This window comes from Littorina saxatilis, linkage group LG1, assembly GCF_037325665.1.
Source record: "Littorina saxatilis isolate snail1 linkage group LG1, US_GU_Lsax_2.0, whole genome shotgun sequence".
Lineage (NCBI taxonomy): Eukaryota > Metazoa > Mollusca > Gastropoda > Littorinimorpha > Littorinidae > Littorina > Littorina saxatilis.
This window is the reverse complement of record NC_090245.1, coordinates 63,882,326-63,899,883: the sequence shown is the minus strand read 5'-3', so window position 1 is coordinate 63,899,883 and position 17,558 is coordinate 63,882,326. Positions and strand designations below refer to the sequence as shown.

The 17,558-nt window shown below is 41.7% G+C and overlaps 1 protein-coding gene across 4 annotated transcripts in view; it reads left to right on the top strand.

Annotated features, from left to right (window-relative positions):
* Positions 1-17,558, top strand: part of LOC138976152 (A disintegrin and metalloproteinase with thrombospondin motifs 6-like) — a 141,248-nt gene that overhangs the window by 27,267 nt on the left and 96,423 nt on the right. For all 4 annotated transcript variants that reach the window (XM_070349011.1, XM_070349003.1, XM_070348997.1 and 1 more), the window contains one exon: positions 16,287-16,756. In XM_070349011.1, the coding sequence (XP_070205112.1) occupies positions 16,287-16,756 (470 nt within the window). The remainder of the gene's footprint in view (positions 1-16,286; positions 16,757-17,558) is intronic.

Genomic DNA, 17,558 nt, shown 5'->3' with positions numbered 1-17,558 from the left:
TTCTAAAAATATAATGGACAACATTTTCCCAAAAGCACGTCAACTTCTCACACTGCCAAAAAAAGTGTTCAACATAATCACTGTCTTTCTTTATAATCATTATGCAACGTTCATTACGTTATTAATAGATTTGGTTTATTGAGACAAATTTTTCACCCGTTACCGCCTTATGTTGTAATGTCATGCAGGAACACCACTATAAGCTTCTAGCTTGTTGCTGTTTCTGTGAACTTTGTATACATGTCATGATTGTAACCTTTGTTAAAATAAACTTATGTTTAAACCAATTCAAAATACCAAAATCAAGCACCTATTAATCTGGTCTACGGATTTTGCGCGTGAAGATTGAGGCATTCGTAAACGTTCAACGTTGGCCAATGATGATTTTAACAATGTTGTGTCGTTTTTTAATATTTTTATTTTGTTGATCAATTGATAAATATGTCTTCCCAACATATTACAAATCAAACAGAAATAAAGTCTTAGAGAACTACAATAATTATTGTTGCCGTCAAAACCTTGCAAGGCCTCAACAACTGACAAAGCTTTGTGTGGAAGAATGTGGAAGAATCTATTTTTATGCACAAGGGTTCTACAATAATGTTTGCTCGTTTTAAGGAGACCAAAAGTTGCCGGAAAAAAATTATGACTAGTATTATTTCATTCCGCTTTGTCCAATCATAGCATTTAAAACTTAAACATTGAAAAAAAATAGTTATTATTATCATTTGGGAGCGCCGAAGCATATCAGGTCGATCGATCGGCCCATGTCTGCCAGTAGCGGTTAGGTATAATAGCACTAAATTCACTGGCTGAATAATGAAGAGATTGTGGCGGGGTGGTAAGACGTCCGGTACGATGTCCGGTTACGGTGAAAGTGGTCCGGGTCCGATTCCCATTATGGGCAGATAATCTATTTCTTTGGTTTTTTGTGTTAAATTCTTGTTTATTATTATTATTTATTATGAACGTTTTAATGTTTTGTTTTACTCTAATTAATTTTTTTAATGTTTAAAATAGATAAATAATTAATTAATTAATTAATTAAATTTTGTTTTTAAATCCTAGGCCTGCGGCCAGGGGGGGAAGTATACCGGTACCATTTCAGAATCAGACCAAAAGAGAATTGAACCATTTGAGAACATCCTTTTTTTTCAGGGGCCCGGGGGGGTTCACATGGTTTGTTTGTTTGTTTCAGACCCACACCCATATACACACATTTCACATTTAAACCATTTGTCGGCCCCCTGTGGATATTTATCGACTAAGTTCCTTGTAGCAAGCTGTTGTTACCGAGAGAGGCGATGCAGTTTAATCTGTTAAACCTGGACAAGGGGCGGGGATATAGCTCAGTTGGTAGCGCGCTGGATTTGTATTCAGTTGGCCGCTGTCAGCGTGAGTTCGATCCCAGGTTCGGCGGAAATTTATTTCAGAGTCAACTTTGTGTGCAGACTCTCTTCGGTGTCCGAACCCTCCCCCCGTTTACACTACATTGGGTGTGCACGTTAAAGATCCCACGATTGACAAAAGGGTCTTTCCTGTCAAAATTGCTTAGGCACAGTTAATAATTGTCTACCTATACCCGTGTGACTTGGAATGATAGGCCGTGAAAGGTAAATATGCGCCGAAATGGCTGCAATCTACTGGCCGTATAAAATTTCATCTCACACGGCATCACTGCAGAGCGCCTAGAACTGTACCCACGGAATATGCGCGATATAAGCCTCATTGATTGATTGATTGATTGACAAGTCTGTGGTGATGTATGTGGTCGGGATAAAAACTATCTCTAAACAGCAAAAGTTTTGCACTGCAACTTACAGGTTAAATAATGCCAGTCAAAAATTGTCAACTGTGGGAATGGCGGCGACTGCTAAGTGGGCTAGTTGACATGCTCAGTCTGCTCTTCCGGTGCTTTCATAGATTACTTCTTCCTCTTCCGCCATGATTGTTTCAAGGATATTGTTGGAAGAGGGGAACTTGACCCCGCTCGCTTTGCGCCAGACATTACCATTGTCTGAGCCAGTTCCTGTCGGCCCGACCTCAGTGACCGGCAGGAAATAATTGGCTCTTTTCTTGTTGATATGCACCAACCTTGCCGACTGACGGAACGGAACAATCACAGCAACGTCTATTTACAGATCTGCCGACGATGCACTTTTGATGCACCCTGTGACTGTGGCTTTTTGTTCCGTTCCACCATTGTAACGTCATGTCAGATGCAGAATTGTTGTCTAAGGCTTTTTCAATATTCCGTGTGGCCATTGTTTTTAGTTTTAACGACAATCAAAGCAAAGTTATATATTAACTCCTGGTCAAACTTCCATGCCCTACGCAGTGATGACATAAACACGATGATCTGAGTTAGGCAGTTACTACTGACTATCATATCATCGTAGTCAGGCATCCCGCAGCCAGGGTTCGGTCCTCATACAGTAGCTCTGTCTCAGTGACCTAAACTAAACATTACAGCGAACACCATTGGTAAGGGCATGATTCACCAGAGCAGGATCACACACATGCCCGCACTTCAGCTTTTCAACTTACTCATTGTTTGAACACCTCTGACTTCAAATATACCACCAACTAACGGGTTTGAGCTGAATGGGGTACGTGTGAGGTACTGCGAAGGCAGTAGGTGCATAACCCGTTTTCTTTGCCGTACTAACGTGTTTGACAAGGAATATTATGAATATGTCATCGAGGGATATCCTTCAAACCGAACATTTCACAATAGTATTCGGTTTCGCGAATAAGGGGTGGTGAGACTACTGGGATCTTAGTATGTTTGATGACAAATACTGGTGGTATCCTCGCTGTACGGTCTGTGTGTTTGCTTTAGTCACAAGCCGGTGATAAGGAGAGGAGTGCTTGGCCCCTTGTGAAGTGTTGGGCAAGTTGTCCTACAAATCGGTCCTGTGTCGCCCTACGTCCTCAACGACCGTCGTTGAACTAGACACTCTAAGATACCAGCGACAGAGAGTGAGAGAGAGAAAGAGACAGAGTGAGAGAGACAGACAGAGAGAGAAAGAGACAGAGAGAGAGAGAGAGAGAGAGAGATGGTGGAGAGGGAGAGACAGACAGAGAGAGAAAGAGACACAGAGAGAGAGAGAGAGAGAGAGAGAGAAGTGTGTGGATATGTATGTGTGTAAGGGGGGGAGAGTGGGTTCTTGTCATCAGATCTCTGACCAGAGAGGTGAACTTTGATCATTGACAGTTCGACGATCAGTCATCCACAAACAGTCTCACGCCAAGTTCGAATCCCAGTAATACAACAGAGTCTGATGTAAATGAATGCATGCCTATAATACTTGAGGGAGAGAGAGAGAGTGATAGAGAGAGAGAGAGAAAGAGAGAGAGAAAGAGAGGGAGAGAGAGATAGAGGGGGAGAGAGAGAGAGAGAGAGAGAGTTGAGTGCAAAGACCTCTTAAAAACGGCCCTATGCACACACACACACGAGCTGTTTGTCATGTTTAAAGGCCCTGTTATTATCTGTAAGCTCAAAATATAACATCAGAACAGTGCAGACTTGACACATTTAAGGTCGTAAAAGCCACAACATAAATAGCTGATATATAGCGTCAGGGCTATGACTGGATAACAGACTGTATACCTAACTGTCGAAGCTTGTAAACAATGTATGCCAGTTTCGACTTTTTTGGCTCAGCGAAGGAACAATATAAACAGACAATCTAGACGGCTATACGTAGCATTTGTGTGGGTGTCTCTGTCTCTTTCAACTTGATTGGATTTCCTAAATTTATACAATGTGCTTGGTTATGAACACGTAAACTATCACGCAACTCACAAAAAGTACAAATAGATTTTTTTTTTCATTTCATTTACATTTTCATTTTCATTACTTTATTCAAGTTTATTGTCCCATCGCTGGGAAATTCGGGTTGCTTCCCACCAGTGGAAAGCTAGCAGCAACAAATTCGCGCTACCCAGGTGTGTGAAATAATGAAGAACAAGAATTTCGATACTGCCTGTGCATCGTATCCCTTGTTGACATAGTTGTTCATGAATTTACATTGACGGCGGGGTAAACAGTCAGCAAGAGTGTGAGAGTTACTGTAGCTGTTCTTGTGTTGTTGGTCGTTTTCAAACACAGGGAGTTGAATTTGATTGTTATGCATTTTCTCAACTTTTACTGACTTGCAGCTCTTGAAGTTTTTACGAGCTGGGTTTTATAACGATCACAAATCTCAGCGTAAAGCAAGAAAAGGGTGACTTAGCTGACACAATACGGCTTTAAATACGATGTTTCTTGGGTGAATTTAATGGACCGGTGCGAAGTCGTAGGTTATAAACTTGCACCATTTCTGTCGAGAACGCTTCAGATACTGCAGCGGTCCATAATGCTGCAAAGTGTAAGGTACAGTTTTATTACTATACTCTATGGTGCACAGTCATAGTCGTAAGATTTAGTTTGTTTTGGCTGAATCAACAAATGAAGGTCCGGCTTCAAAGAATTAGCAGCTCCGATGGTCTTTTTCGAGATACCTTTCTGGTACTTTTAGTCTCGGAGAACGTATAGTGGGCAATATTTTCTATTCATTAGAGAGGTAACATGTTTTTACTCGAACAAGCGGCCCCATGTTACCCCGCTCTGTCGTACATGAACAGCCGTGCTATAATACGTAATTAATGCCGCTAGCTGTAAAAACACATCCGTTATAGTTTGGAGACAGGAAAGACGTACTGCACAAATTATTCAGCGCAACAGCACACCAACACCCCCACATGCACGAGAACAAGAATGTACACGCGAACGAGTGAATCAAGTGAATTATTCCTAACTAGTTTATATTATGGTTGCACTTGGCGAACGGAGATGGGGGGGGGGGGGGCAAATATTAAAGATAAAGCATAATAAGTCTGATGAGTAGGAAAGTGCCTGTCGGTTCTAATTGACGGTTAAGGGAGGGCGGGGACGTAGCTCAGTTGGTAGCGCGCTGGCTTTGTAGCCAGTTGGTCGCTATCAGCGTGGGTTCGATCCCCACGTTCGGCGAGAGATTTATTATTCGGAGTCAACTTTGTGCAGACTCTCTTCGGTGTCCGAACACCCCCGTGTACACACATGCGCACGAAAAAGATCCCACGTTCACAGCGAAAGTCTCAGGGCTTGGAAAACACGAAGACACGCATGCATCATCTCTCGTCTCCAATTATCATGATCGTATTTCGATACTTTGACGAGACAAACCCAATGCTGACCAGTGTGTCGAAGAAGACAGCCACAGCGGGCTTGTTCGAATCAAAGTATCACACCATATCTTCAACGTATTACCAATACCTGTCCCAATATAGACCAGTTGGTCTAAGAGGACGTTAAACCCTAATAGTCAGTCACGGTTAAGGGTACCGAAGAATCACCCCGTCTAGCGGGAAGGGGGCATGAAAGGGGTAGGTTTGCTGAAAGGAGGGAGTCACGGAGTACGACCCTAGTGTTCACATGGAGAGACATGGGTTATGGACTAATAAAACTTGAACTTGAACTTGACAGTGATCGGCTGTTGACTCTAGTACCCACACTGTCTCTTGCGGAGAGCGGTGCATGAGGGGACAGGCGAGGAGGGGATGGAGGTGAGGCCAACTGTTGCACAGGAGAAGCTTTGAGACACATATTCATGTAGAAGAAAGGACGAATACACAAACTAGTGATTCTGGCGTTTAAATGAAGAGTCCAACTACTGCACATACAGGAGCAAGTTTGAGATATATAATTATGTCACACGCTTTCCTTCTTTGCCACTACTAAAGCAAACGTGTGCAAGATTATATGTTACACGCTTTGGAGCACGTGCAAGAACGGATTCAAACTGGAAAAAGCCCCAAAATGCACACACGACTTTTATTTCTACTGCTGTTATCGTTTCTTCTCTTTACAAATTCTTCAACGCTGAGAATACTGAAAACGGCATCCCAGACGACAGTACTGTTTCCATACGCGAATTTAGCTTCCCTTGGAAAGTGGCTCGCTCAGGAGGCCTGTTAGTCTGACACTATAAGGACAGAGTTCTGAACATAGATGACAAAGATTCCGGAATGAACAAACATTTCGCGGATGCAGACACAGAAAGACGTCATGAAGAATGCGATGCTTCAAAAGATACAGACTGTGACGATGACTGTGACGTCATTCACATATACCGAGACGTCATTCACAGTTGTTCGGTCACTTCCGTCAAAAAGTAGATCTCTCCCCAATGGCTGCTGCTGTGTTTAGGTTTGTCAAGCTTGAGTATACAACACGTGTTTGTTCTCTCCTCTGTTGAAGCTGTGAGACATAAATGCTATTCCGACTTGGTCGTGTGACAGAGTTTTCTTCCATACTCGATTAGCTGATGTCTAACTCAGCCTGACGGCTTCGTTAGACAATCAACGTAATCTCGTGTGGAAGAAAACGTCTGTCACACGACCAAGTCGGAATAGCAGGTAATGTCGTGCCGAATTCAAGGAATTGCCAAATTCGTGTAATCGACAACATTTTTGCCGATTTCGCGTAATCGGCAAAACGCTGCCCAATACGCGAAATTGGCAACGTTTTGCCGAAAACGCGTAAAGGTTCCTAAAATGTCACAATTTTGCGAAATCAACAGCCACTTTTTGGTTTTAAAGTTCTCAAATACCTTGGAAATCATCACACTTAGACAGCTAGATAGGGGAAGGGCTCCTAATATGGACCGGCTCCTAATATGGACCACCTCCTGTTCTGACAAACTAACGGCGCTAGAGCGCTCAAAACAGTTTTATTCGCTGTATTCATCCTCTCTGAATAACTTGCACATGTCAAAACAGTTGCAGAAACACAAACCTCTAAACCGTAAGGCTTTTTCTCTTTTTTTCACTTTTGGCAGCGTTCACTCTAAATTTGCCGCCTAAAACGGACTCGTTTCTGTCCACAGCCAAAGCTTTTATCACACAAAAATTGCTATATATGACAGCTAAGTCCGTATTTGTTAAATTTTAGCAGTGTTGACCCCGAGTTTCTACTGCAAACAAACAATAATAGCAACATTTCAAAGTATGTGCGAGTCCCCTAATATGGACCACCTTCAACAAATCGAAGAAAATAAAAGCTAAAGGCTATTTTCATTAATTCATTAAAAAGCTTGCTGGAAATAACCTATAACTAGCCCTCGAGATTTAAAAAAAATATAACAAAAAATCTTCTTTTCGTGGAAGTTGATAATTTCACTTATTCTCACTCTGTTTTTGATAAGCTTCTTTAGTTTCCTGGCGTGCTTCAAATAATGCTCTGATCAACCCAAAACAGATCAATCTAAAGCATATTTTAATTAGTCTGACTTGTACACTAAGTTGTATAATGTTATTTTAAAGTATAGTGTGCTTTTTACAGTGATTCGTGAAGGCCGCTTCACTGGTCCATATTAGGCGCCCAGGCTCCTAATAAGGACCATTTGTGATTTTTTCTGTATTTAATTTTTGCTAAATGTCTATCAAAGCTATTTCACTCTAATTAGGCCTAACGGTTAACCTAAGAGAGAAGGACTACCAAACACAAAATAAAACTTCTTCGCAAGAAAACAAGCTAGTTATCAGCATGAAACAAAAAGTGGTCCATATTAGGAGCCCTTCCCCTACTCGAATGGATAGATATCACAATACCGGCACGGTTGGCCTAGTGGTAAGGCGTCCGCCCCGTGATCGGGAGGTCATGGGTTCGAACCCCGGCTGGGTCATACCTAAGACTTTAAAATTGGCAATCTGGTGGCTGCTCCGCCTGGCGTCTGGCATTATGGGGTTAGTGCTAGGACTGGTTGGTCCGGTGTCAGAATAATGTGACTGGGTGAGACATGAAGCCTGTGCTGCGACTTCTGTCTTGTGTGTGGCGCACGTTATATGTCAAAGTAGCACCGCCCTGATATGGCCCTTCGTGGTCGGCTGGGCGTTAAGCAAACAAACAAACAAAAAAAAGATATCACAATAATCGATAAGTTATGGCAAAAATGTAGTTTTCGTGCATTTCCGGAGTTATCCTCGACACAGACCAACATAGACGATAAAAACCATAGTAGGGAGGTAAAGCAATGTTAATGCAATGTTTTGGTGACACAAAGAGTAAAAGACTGGCTGCCACTTTTGTGAAATGGACACATTTTAGAAGCCCTTACGCATGTTCGGCAAAACGCTGCCGATTTCACGTAATGGGCACCGTTTTGCCGATTACGCGAAATGGGCAAGAATATTGCCGATTCCGCGAATTCGGCAATTCCGTGAATTCGGCACGACATAGGCTATATATTCATTTAGAAGAAACAACGAATACACAAAGCAGTGCTTCGGCCGTTTAAAGGGAATATTCTCTTCAATAAGTGTGTGTGTGTGTGTGTGTGTGTGTGTGTGTGTGTGTGTGTGTGTGTGTGTGTGTGTGTGTGTGTGTGTGTGTGTGCGTGCGTGCGTGCGTGCGTGTATGTGTGTGTGTGTGTGTGTGTGTGTGTGTGCGTGCGAGCCTGCGTGTGTGTGTGTGTGGTGTTCAGACAGTAACCCCACCTCGTTCCCCTTCGTTACACCATCTCGTGGGAGTCACGTGTCAGTATGATCCACTCGAGCAGAGTGTTGACTGAAGCATTTGACTGACCGCTGATTCATTGTACGTTCAAGTGGGGCTTCCTTTTCTTCTCCCTCGACCATACAAAGTCGTAGGACTTCCCGACTTCTGTTTTTTTGCTGCGTTAGCAAGAGTGGCGGTTGGAAGGTGGTGGTAGTGGTGGAGGGTGGAGGGTGGTTATAAACCCGTAGGTATACAAGAGGAACACGTTTGAATCTGGTGCTGAAAGCCGTTGAACAAAATGGATTAGCATGAGTTTTATTCATAACCACAGAGGGGCTCAGAATGGAAATAAGAGCCTAGAAAATAATGTATTACCTTGTAGTAGTATTTTATGAACGAAGCACACGAGCTGAGGTAGAAGATAGGGACAGGTTAAACGTTAGATGTCATGAACATGGACCACTCTACACAAAGCAGCTCAGTATCCTATTGCAGCCTGTGAAAATGTTAAACATTGTAATTGTTCTGTGAGGTGCTTAAATGCGCCCTTGTAGAGCAAAGTCATGTTTCACTTTGGTACAGAAATACAACGATTTATGATGAGTCACACAATGTTCACTGTCTGGCTCATTCATTCATTCATTCATTTATTTAATATTTTAATGTAGTGTTTGATTTGATTTATTTATCCACGTATGTTTATGCTTTTTGATCGTTGTCCTTGTGTTCTTTCCGAAAGTGATGCGATGTGGTACCAACAGCTACACTTCTGTGTTTCTGCATCATGAAAATGATACCTTTTTTATGTTATGTTATTGTAAGGTATGGTATGGTATGTTATGTTACCTGACCTTACCTGACCTGACCTTACCTTACCTTACCTTACCTTACCTTACTTAACTTAACTTACTTAACTTAACTTGTTTTGTCTTGTCTTGTCTTGGCTTGTCTTGTCTTGTCTTGTCTTGTTATTCACTCTGTCATTCATTTAGGGCGCCTTTGGGAGATTGAGAAATACTGGAATGTCCTATAACTTAATCCGCTAGCCCTTTTATCACATTTGCGGCAATTTAGAATGTCAGCGCGTTGGTAGGTGAACACCCTTTAATATCTTCTCTCTTGTTCTTTACTCAAAAACCCGTTTTGATCAGTGTCGACTCTTGCTTTGATACAATACTTGGTATGAGCTTAACATAATTTCGCTAGATAGTTTTATCGTAAGAACCTTTTCTAATTCCTATTAACTCGATGTTCTTTAACTATATTTATACATAAATGCATATATTGTAAAGCAGTATACATTGTTAGAGGATTTTTTTAGTAGCAGTGTTTAAATGTCGAAGCTGCTTTTCCCATTTTTACCCAAGAGACCGACTGTATATTGTGTTATTGTATTTGTCAGACTTGATTGTACCAAGTCCCTACACATGTTGTAATGCGCTTAGAGCCAAATATTTTTGTTTTTTGTAAGGGATTGGCGCAATATAAATACACTTTATTATTATTATTATTATTATAATTATATTGATGACGTCTTTAAGAGAAAAACGCTTGTGTAGACTATTTTTAATGTTCTCTTGTTTTTTTGTTTGTTTTTTTCTTGGTTGTTCGTTTCTTATGGTTAAGGAAAGTCATATCAGTTCACATCGACGCACACAAAGATTACAGTACGTTTATGCAGCTGCAAAAATACGGCCATGTCAATGTTTTTAAAAAATCGGTCTACGATTAGACTTGAGATTAATAATCCAAACTGAAAGACATTTCAAACCACAATAATCATCTGAGCTTTTTGAGTTTTAACCTGAATGAAACTGGAAAGGAAGAATATCTCTTGACGTCTGGGAGGGCTGTTACAAAGAGGTCGGATTTAACCAGTAGAGTTCAAAAGTACAGCGACATTTTACAGTTTAATCACACGCTCCATCTCTTCCTTTATCCGTGTAAATTGATGGGCCAATGAAACGTACACCATATTTGTCCGTCTTTTGGGGCGCTATAGCCAGGTGTCAAATCCAGTTTCAATGGTAAACGCGCAAAGTGAATGGGTACGAATAGGTTGCAAAAACGTTTATTTCCAGTACAGCCTCTCTCTGTTATCAACGGTTTTTAAAAGTGGCGGTGGTGAGAAGTCACAATGCAGATGTATTCTTAGTTAGACGTCGTACGTTTGAGTGCTCCTGCGACCATTCTGTATGGTTATTGCACAATACTCACAGATTGTGCTATTTCCAAAGTTCGTATGATGGTTCTGCGGATAATTATGATGCTTTTAAGCTGCAAGTCTAACACTGAGGCAGTTTAAATCAGAAGTACCCTCAACACATCCCCATTTATACAGCATACCAAAGCCGAGGCGCGGGGAGAGGGGGGTGGTGGTTTCTGATTGAGAGAGTTCTGCTGCGGAATATTTCACATGGCTACAAACTTCACGTTGAGTTTCGATTCTTGCACTTGATGGCCTGTGTCTTATCGGATCGCACTAACGGTCCTATCTGTCTGCTCAACGCGATTCACCAAAGTTGAAGTGACTCGTTACGGAACTTTATCCTTTTGGCCCTTGACTTACTTTATAAAGAATATAGAACTGCTTGTGTATCTGGAGAGAGTATGGGCAATATTTTGAAAATAATGTTCTCCTCGACGTATGCAGAAAAAATGCTAGATTATTGCAGGAATTAAAGCATGACACAGTTGTTGCACTCTCAGGGAAGTGTTTTGTCATAAACACAAACAGAGAGTTTGTTTACTTTGTTTATTTGGTTGTTGTTGTTGTTGTTGTTGTTGTTGTTGTTGTTGTTGTTGTTGTTGTTGTTGTTCTTCTTCTTCTTCTTCTTCTTCTTCTTCTTCTTCTTCTTCTTCTTCTTCTTCTTCTTCTTCTTCTTCTTCTTCTTCTTCTTCTTCTTCTTCTTCTTATTATTATTATTATTATTATTGTTCTTGTTCTTTTGAATATGTCTTGGTATGAAAGAACTGTTCAGACCCCTTGCAGATCTTTTATCAACATGACGGCTGAGCCGTGCGACAATCTGATGAGCTTAGGGCAAATTTGCCAATCAGCTGACATGACCTTTGTGTGGTTGAGCTATGTATGTGGACAAACTTATACAGCAGGTAATCAGCAAAGCCTTGGCAATAAGCTGACTAAGGCGCGGTAGTGTATGTGTAGTATACACGCTTATTTGTTATAATATGGTTCGGCTAGTCATATGTTTCAGTCAAACCGAAGTAATAAAGGCACTCTATTTGCTGTATTGTGGTTTCCATCCACATTCGGAGCTTTGGCCTATTCATCCCAAATGTCAGTTGTTGCCTCGCGTTTCACGTCTGCTGTTCGTCCGTATGGTTCTACGTTTTGGGTGTTTGTTGGCAGGTTCTGATGGAAAGAATGAAACTATACACTCTTCTTGAAAAACATGAGAAAGTAAGCCATTCCCGTTCCGCACTTAGAGGAATGAAGTAATTACTAGTTCTGTGTTCCAAAGCGCCTTTTGTGTGTGGATGCAAAACTTTTGCCAAACAATTATGCATGGCTTACGTCAAAACTTAAAAACCACTTGTGCATTATGGCATTTGGTTTTGTGTTCATTGTTCACATGTTGGCAGCTGATGATGTGAGAAATGCGGTTGATGAGGTTGATGTTTGCTTAGTCTGATGATGACGCTGTTGGTGTTTTTTTTTATGCGGATGGCTTTGGTCGTAAGCGTTTTTACCATTCCCAGCCGGTCGGTTTCAGTGTCAGATCGGGTCAAAACAAAATGCACTTATTACACCGGTAGCCAATTGATCTTGATTGGCGACCTCGTGTTTCTCATTGTCCTAGTGCTTAATCTGGCTGTTCTCTTCTTTTGATTATTTTACTTTTTTCAAAATAAGGTGTCACTGGCTGATCTTATTCTTTCTTTATGCACAAGTCAGTTATTTATTTACATTCTCTTCTTTCTGTTTAACGAATGTCCCTGCGATGGTTAATTCGTTCCAAAGCTTTCTTTATCTAGTTTATTACCGGCTGTTCTTGGCGATGTAGCACAGGTAATGGACGAATTCCAAAAATACCTCTGTCGGGCTTGTGTGGGTTGCTTTTCTCAATCAAACTTACGACACGTGGTTCCTGGACACGTGTATGAGACACACCCTCGCTAGTGACTGGCCTGTGATGTCACTTTGGACAGTTTCATACTCTTTCCCGACCTATTCAATCCTGACAGCGCTAGATTTATACCTATGACATCCGCTGAGTGTTTTAATTCTTACGCATCTTTTCTCCTCCATCTTTCCTTTCGATCATGTGTTACAAAAGTGACCTTGCCCCGCAGATAAAGTCTTTGTGGTGTTTGCTGTCCATATACATGTATATTTATGTACGTCAGACAAGTACCATCTGAAAGGTGGAAGGGGGAGGGGGGAGGAGGTGTTCACAATAGCAAAGTTTCAACAGGACATAATTGGGGGGAAAAGAGAGACAGCCCCTGAGTTCCTGTGTACTTGAAAATGTTAAGACAAACAACTCCAGAAAAATACAAACCTGTTTGATTGAAAACACAAGCACACACATGCTTGTTCGTGAGGGTGTACGTACGCACGCACGCACGCACGCACGCACGCACACACGCACGCGCGCGCACACGCACACACACAAACACACACACACACACACACACACACACACACACACACACACACGTACACGCACACTCACAGCAATGACTTAATCATAAAGACAACGTCTTCATAACGTATTGCAACGTGTTTGTTATTAACCCCCACCCACCATTCTGTACTCGCTCCAAACAAAATTCGATACGCAACAGAAATGCGAGTCACTAAGAACATAAACGCCGTGTAATACTTCTACCTCTTTTGGTAAGAGTTTGGCAAGAACACCGCACAGAAGGCTACAAGGGGAGGGAGGAGAGGGGAGCAAACACTAGCACCAGTTTCGCCTGATTAGTTTATCACAACAAATGACTGCCTGTTCCGTGTATCCTTATCTCATGGGATACAAAGTTCTTGTAGTTAAACAGATACTCGTAAATGTACACAGTCGTGTTCCAGTTAGATGTCACGTTTTTGATGACAAAAGTTGGCGTTGCCAGTGGAAGACTTGACTGTACGCAGTATATATGGGTTGGTGTATCTTGGTTAAATTGTTTCGGTTTTAAGTTTGACTTTGGTTTTATGCTTTCTTTTCGCTGTGTCTAGTATTTGTTATATCTGTTGTCGTCCGTCCGACCATCCACCAATCCACCCATCCATCTATGGGTCCATGCTATCCCATTCCGTCCATCTATCCATCCCCACATCCATCCAGCCAGCCAGCCAGCCAATTTATCAATTGCTATATTGATGTTGTATCACTTTATGGGAAAGTTTGATAAGACAGTTGTTGTATGAATGGCTTAGATATTGTGTGCTAACTCTATCTTGTGAATAGTCCGACCGAAATACAGAGCTACAGAATAGATTGAAACTATCTCCACAGTTGACACGGTTCTGCGGGAAAGTTTACCGAGTGTAGCTGTTAACCTCTCTGCAAGATGCTCCATCATGTTTAGGTTCTTGCTGGGGGTAGGTTAGAAACAAATAAAACAAAAAACAAAAAGAAAGAAAAACGTTGCTGTTTACACCTCTTGCGATACATCTTAAAGTACGATCTGCGAATTCTGTGGGGAATCCCGTGTTGAGCTATCTTCGTTATTTCATACATGCTACCACTTAACTTTTTACCACCTCTTCTTTTTTCATTATTTCATGGTTTTGTTGTTGAGATAAATGTGTAAACGTATGCAGCACAGAGACGCTTGACGCTTTGACACTTTATTGTCATTAGCTAATAAAAGCCTTATAGACAAGGTAAAACAACCGTTTCTGCATCATTCATAAAAGGGTTAAAAGGACGAATGAACAAAACATTAATAACAACAAAAACATAGCAAACTATGAGTTTATGAGTACGAACAAACAAACACACCGACACGAAAGCCATAGGTAAACAAAAATATCTAAGACTAAGGGTAAAAAGCAATGTACACACAAAGGAAAATACTGATCCAACAGTTAACACACACTCATAAAACCAATCAATCTGCAGACCAACAATTATTTAAAACCAATAAACCACTAGTCGGCGTTACCCTCGCGTGACTAGTAGGGGAACATGTTTAAATACATATCTATACAAAAACAACAATGGCTGCAGACGACACACACACACACATACTCACACATATACGCTTATATAGACTACACCCGCACACGTGTAAATCCACGCGTATGTCATGTACACGCAACCCAATTTAAATGAGAAGACCATCCAGTCCAACATTTGCGTACGTAAAAATTACATTATACATCATTTCAGCTTGACTCATCTAGTTTCTTTTTGCGCATGTTTCGTGCCTTGGAAATAAATTGTGCAGTTGCTTCTGCAGCACAGAGAGAGAGGGAGAGAGAGACACACAGAGAGAGAGAGAAAGGGGGATGGGTGATCGAATGGTTTGTTGTGTAGTCCGTAGGCCGATTACAAAAAAAAAGAAACTGTGGGACGAGGAAGTAAACAAAATCTCGACCAATACATAAAAGTAGGAAAATCGTACCGTTGGAGGAGCGCGACACGGATCCCGTATTGCGTTCAGTTTCTTAACTCAAAAATGTGTTTCGATTCACTCGATTATTCAAACGACCGAGTCCTTTAAGCAAGAGTAGCCCTGATGGCAGCGGCGATGACGAGAGAGAGAGAGAGAGAGAGAGAGAGAGAGAGAGAGAGAGAGAGAGAGAGAGAGAGAGAGAGAGAGAGAGAGAGAGAGAGAGAGAGAGAGAGAGACAATGAACACCGTGCCTTGATAGTCTTCTTTTTACATTTAGTCAAGTTTTGACTAAATGTTTTAACATAGAGGGGGAATCGAGACGAGGGTCGTGGCGTATGTGTGTGTGTGTGTGTGTGTGTGTGTGTGTGTGTGTGTGTGTGTGTGTGTGTGTGTTTGAAGTGTGTGTGTGTAGAGCGATTCAGACTAAACTACTGGGCCGATCTTTATGAAATTTGACATGAGAGTTCCTGGGTAGGATACCCCCGGACTTTTTTTCATGTTTTCGATAAATACCTTTGATGACGTCATATCCGGCTTTTTGTAAAAGTTGAGGCGGCACTGTCACACCCTCATTTTTCAATCAAATTGATTGAAATTTTGGCAAAGCAATCTTCGACGAAGGCCGGGGTTTGGTATTGCATTTCAGCTTGGTGGCTTAACAACTATTGAGTGAGTTTGGTCATTAAAAATCGGAAACTTGTAATTAAAATTATTTTTTTTATTAAACGATCCAAAAACAATTTCATCTTATTCTTCGTCATTTTCTGATTCCAAAAACATATACATATGTTATATTTGGATTAAAAACAAGCTCTGAAAATTAAAAATATAAAAATTATGATCAAAATTAAATTTCCGAAATCGTTTTAAAAACTATTTCATCTTATTCCTTGTCGGTTCCTGATTCCAAAAACATATAGATATGATATGTTTGGATTAAAAACACGCTCAGAAAGTTAAAACGAAGAGAGGTACAGTAAAGCGTGCTATGAAGCACAGCGCAATCGCTACCGCGCCAAACAGGCTCGTCACTTTCACTGCCTTTTGCACTAGCGGCGGACTACGTTCAGTTTCATTCTGTGAGTTCCACAGCTTGACTAAATGTAGTAATTTCGCCTTACGCGACTTGTTCTGTTTTGTGTGTGGCTTGACTAATGGTGTGTTTTGTTTTTGACAGAGGAGTTTGCCAAAGGTCTTGAGGATTTCATCTTCACAGTTCCAAGCCGTGTGACGTCACAAGGAGATTTTGTCACAAACCATCTCCACGCAAAACACACGATAGTGAAAAGACACGCTGCTCCATCCCCTCTCAACATCGCCAAGGATACCGGCGGAAGTGATGTCAGCGGAAGAGGAAGTGACGTAAAAATCGACACAACGTTCTCTGGAAAAGACGTCACAGGAGAGGGAACTGACGTCATCCACTACAGAATCCCGGTGCACGACGGGAAAGATGTGATTGTGAGACTACGAGAAAACTCCAGACTTCTATCTCCAGGCGCAGTGGTTGAGACGAAGACATGGAGGTACCGCAACGCCTCGGATTCTCAATTCCGTACCCTACAGCAGCGGAGGGGCTGCCACCTGGCGGGGACTGTACTCGGGGATCAGACATCTCGTGTGGCTCTGGCTGCCTGCGATGGGCTGGTGAGTACATTACATCTCTTCCAACACAATCATGTTTTCAGTCCCTTTGGCAAAGCGTCTCTTTCTTGTTTACTTCGCTTAAAAGCTTTAACATTCCCTCGTCGCTTTTTTCAGCCATTTTTCTGTGTGTGTATTTTAAATCATTTAACCATCTGTATTTGAGTGAATTTTGAAAAAGCTCAAAACATAATTGCCCGACTCTGCGCCTACCTTTTTCTCATCTCCATTTACCTCCCTCCCTCTGCCTCTCTCTCTCTCTGTCAACAGGTCTGTGTCTATGTCAATCTTTGTCTCTTCAGTCTCCGTTCATTTATTGCATACTTTATCCACATAAGTACCAGAAGAAGATGTAGGGAAGGGGCTGCATTTGTTCACCACTCAGCATCTGACAAGGTAGCTTTGACGTCATTGTCTGGGAACGACAGTAGTGTGTGTTCTCCTGCTCTTTATTTTTTCGGATCCCCAGACAATATTAGTGACCACCGCAAAGTCAATTTTACGCCCCGAAGCTCTCCTTTACATGAAATTACCATCATAATGCAAGCCGACACAGATACAGCCTCGCGCGTATGTTGTATTTATGGTGAATAAACCGCAAAGGTACAAAGCACCTGTCCACCTGATGGCTTTTAGGGCAACACTTATGACAAATCATGTCGGGAAAACTAATAAAGACAGACGCTTCTGGGCAGATTTGCGGCGAAGTTATCGTCAATCTTGGGAAGATAGATGGGAAGAGAAGGGTCACACATTAATGTCCTTTGACGAAGCAGAACAGTTTAGTTGCTAGTTGTAGGGGGTG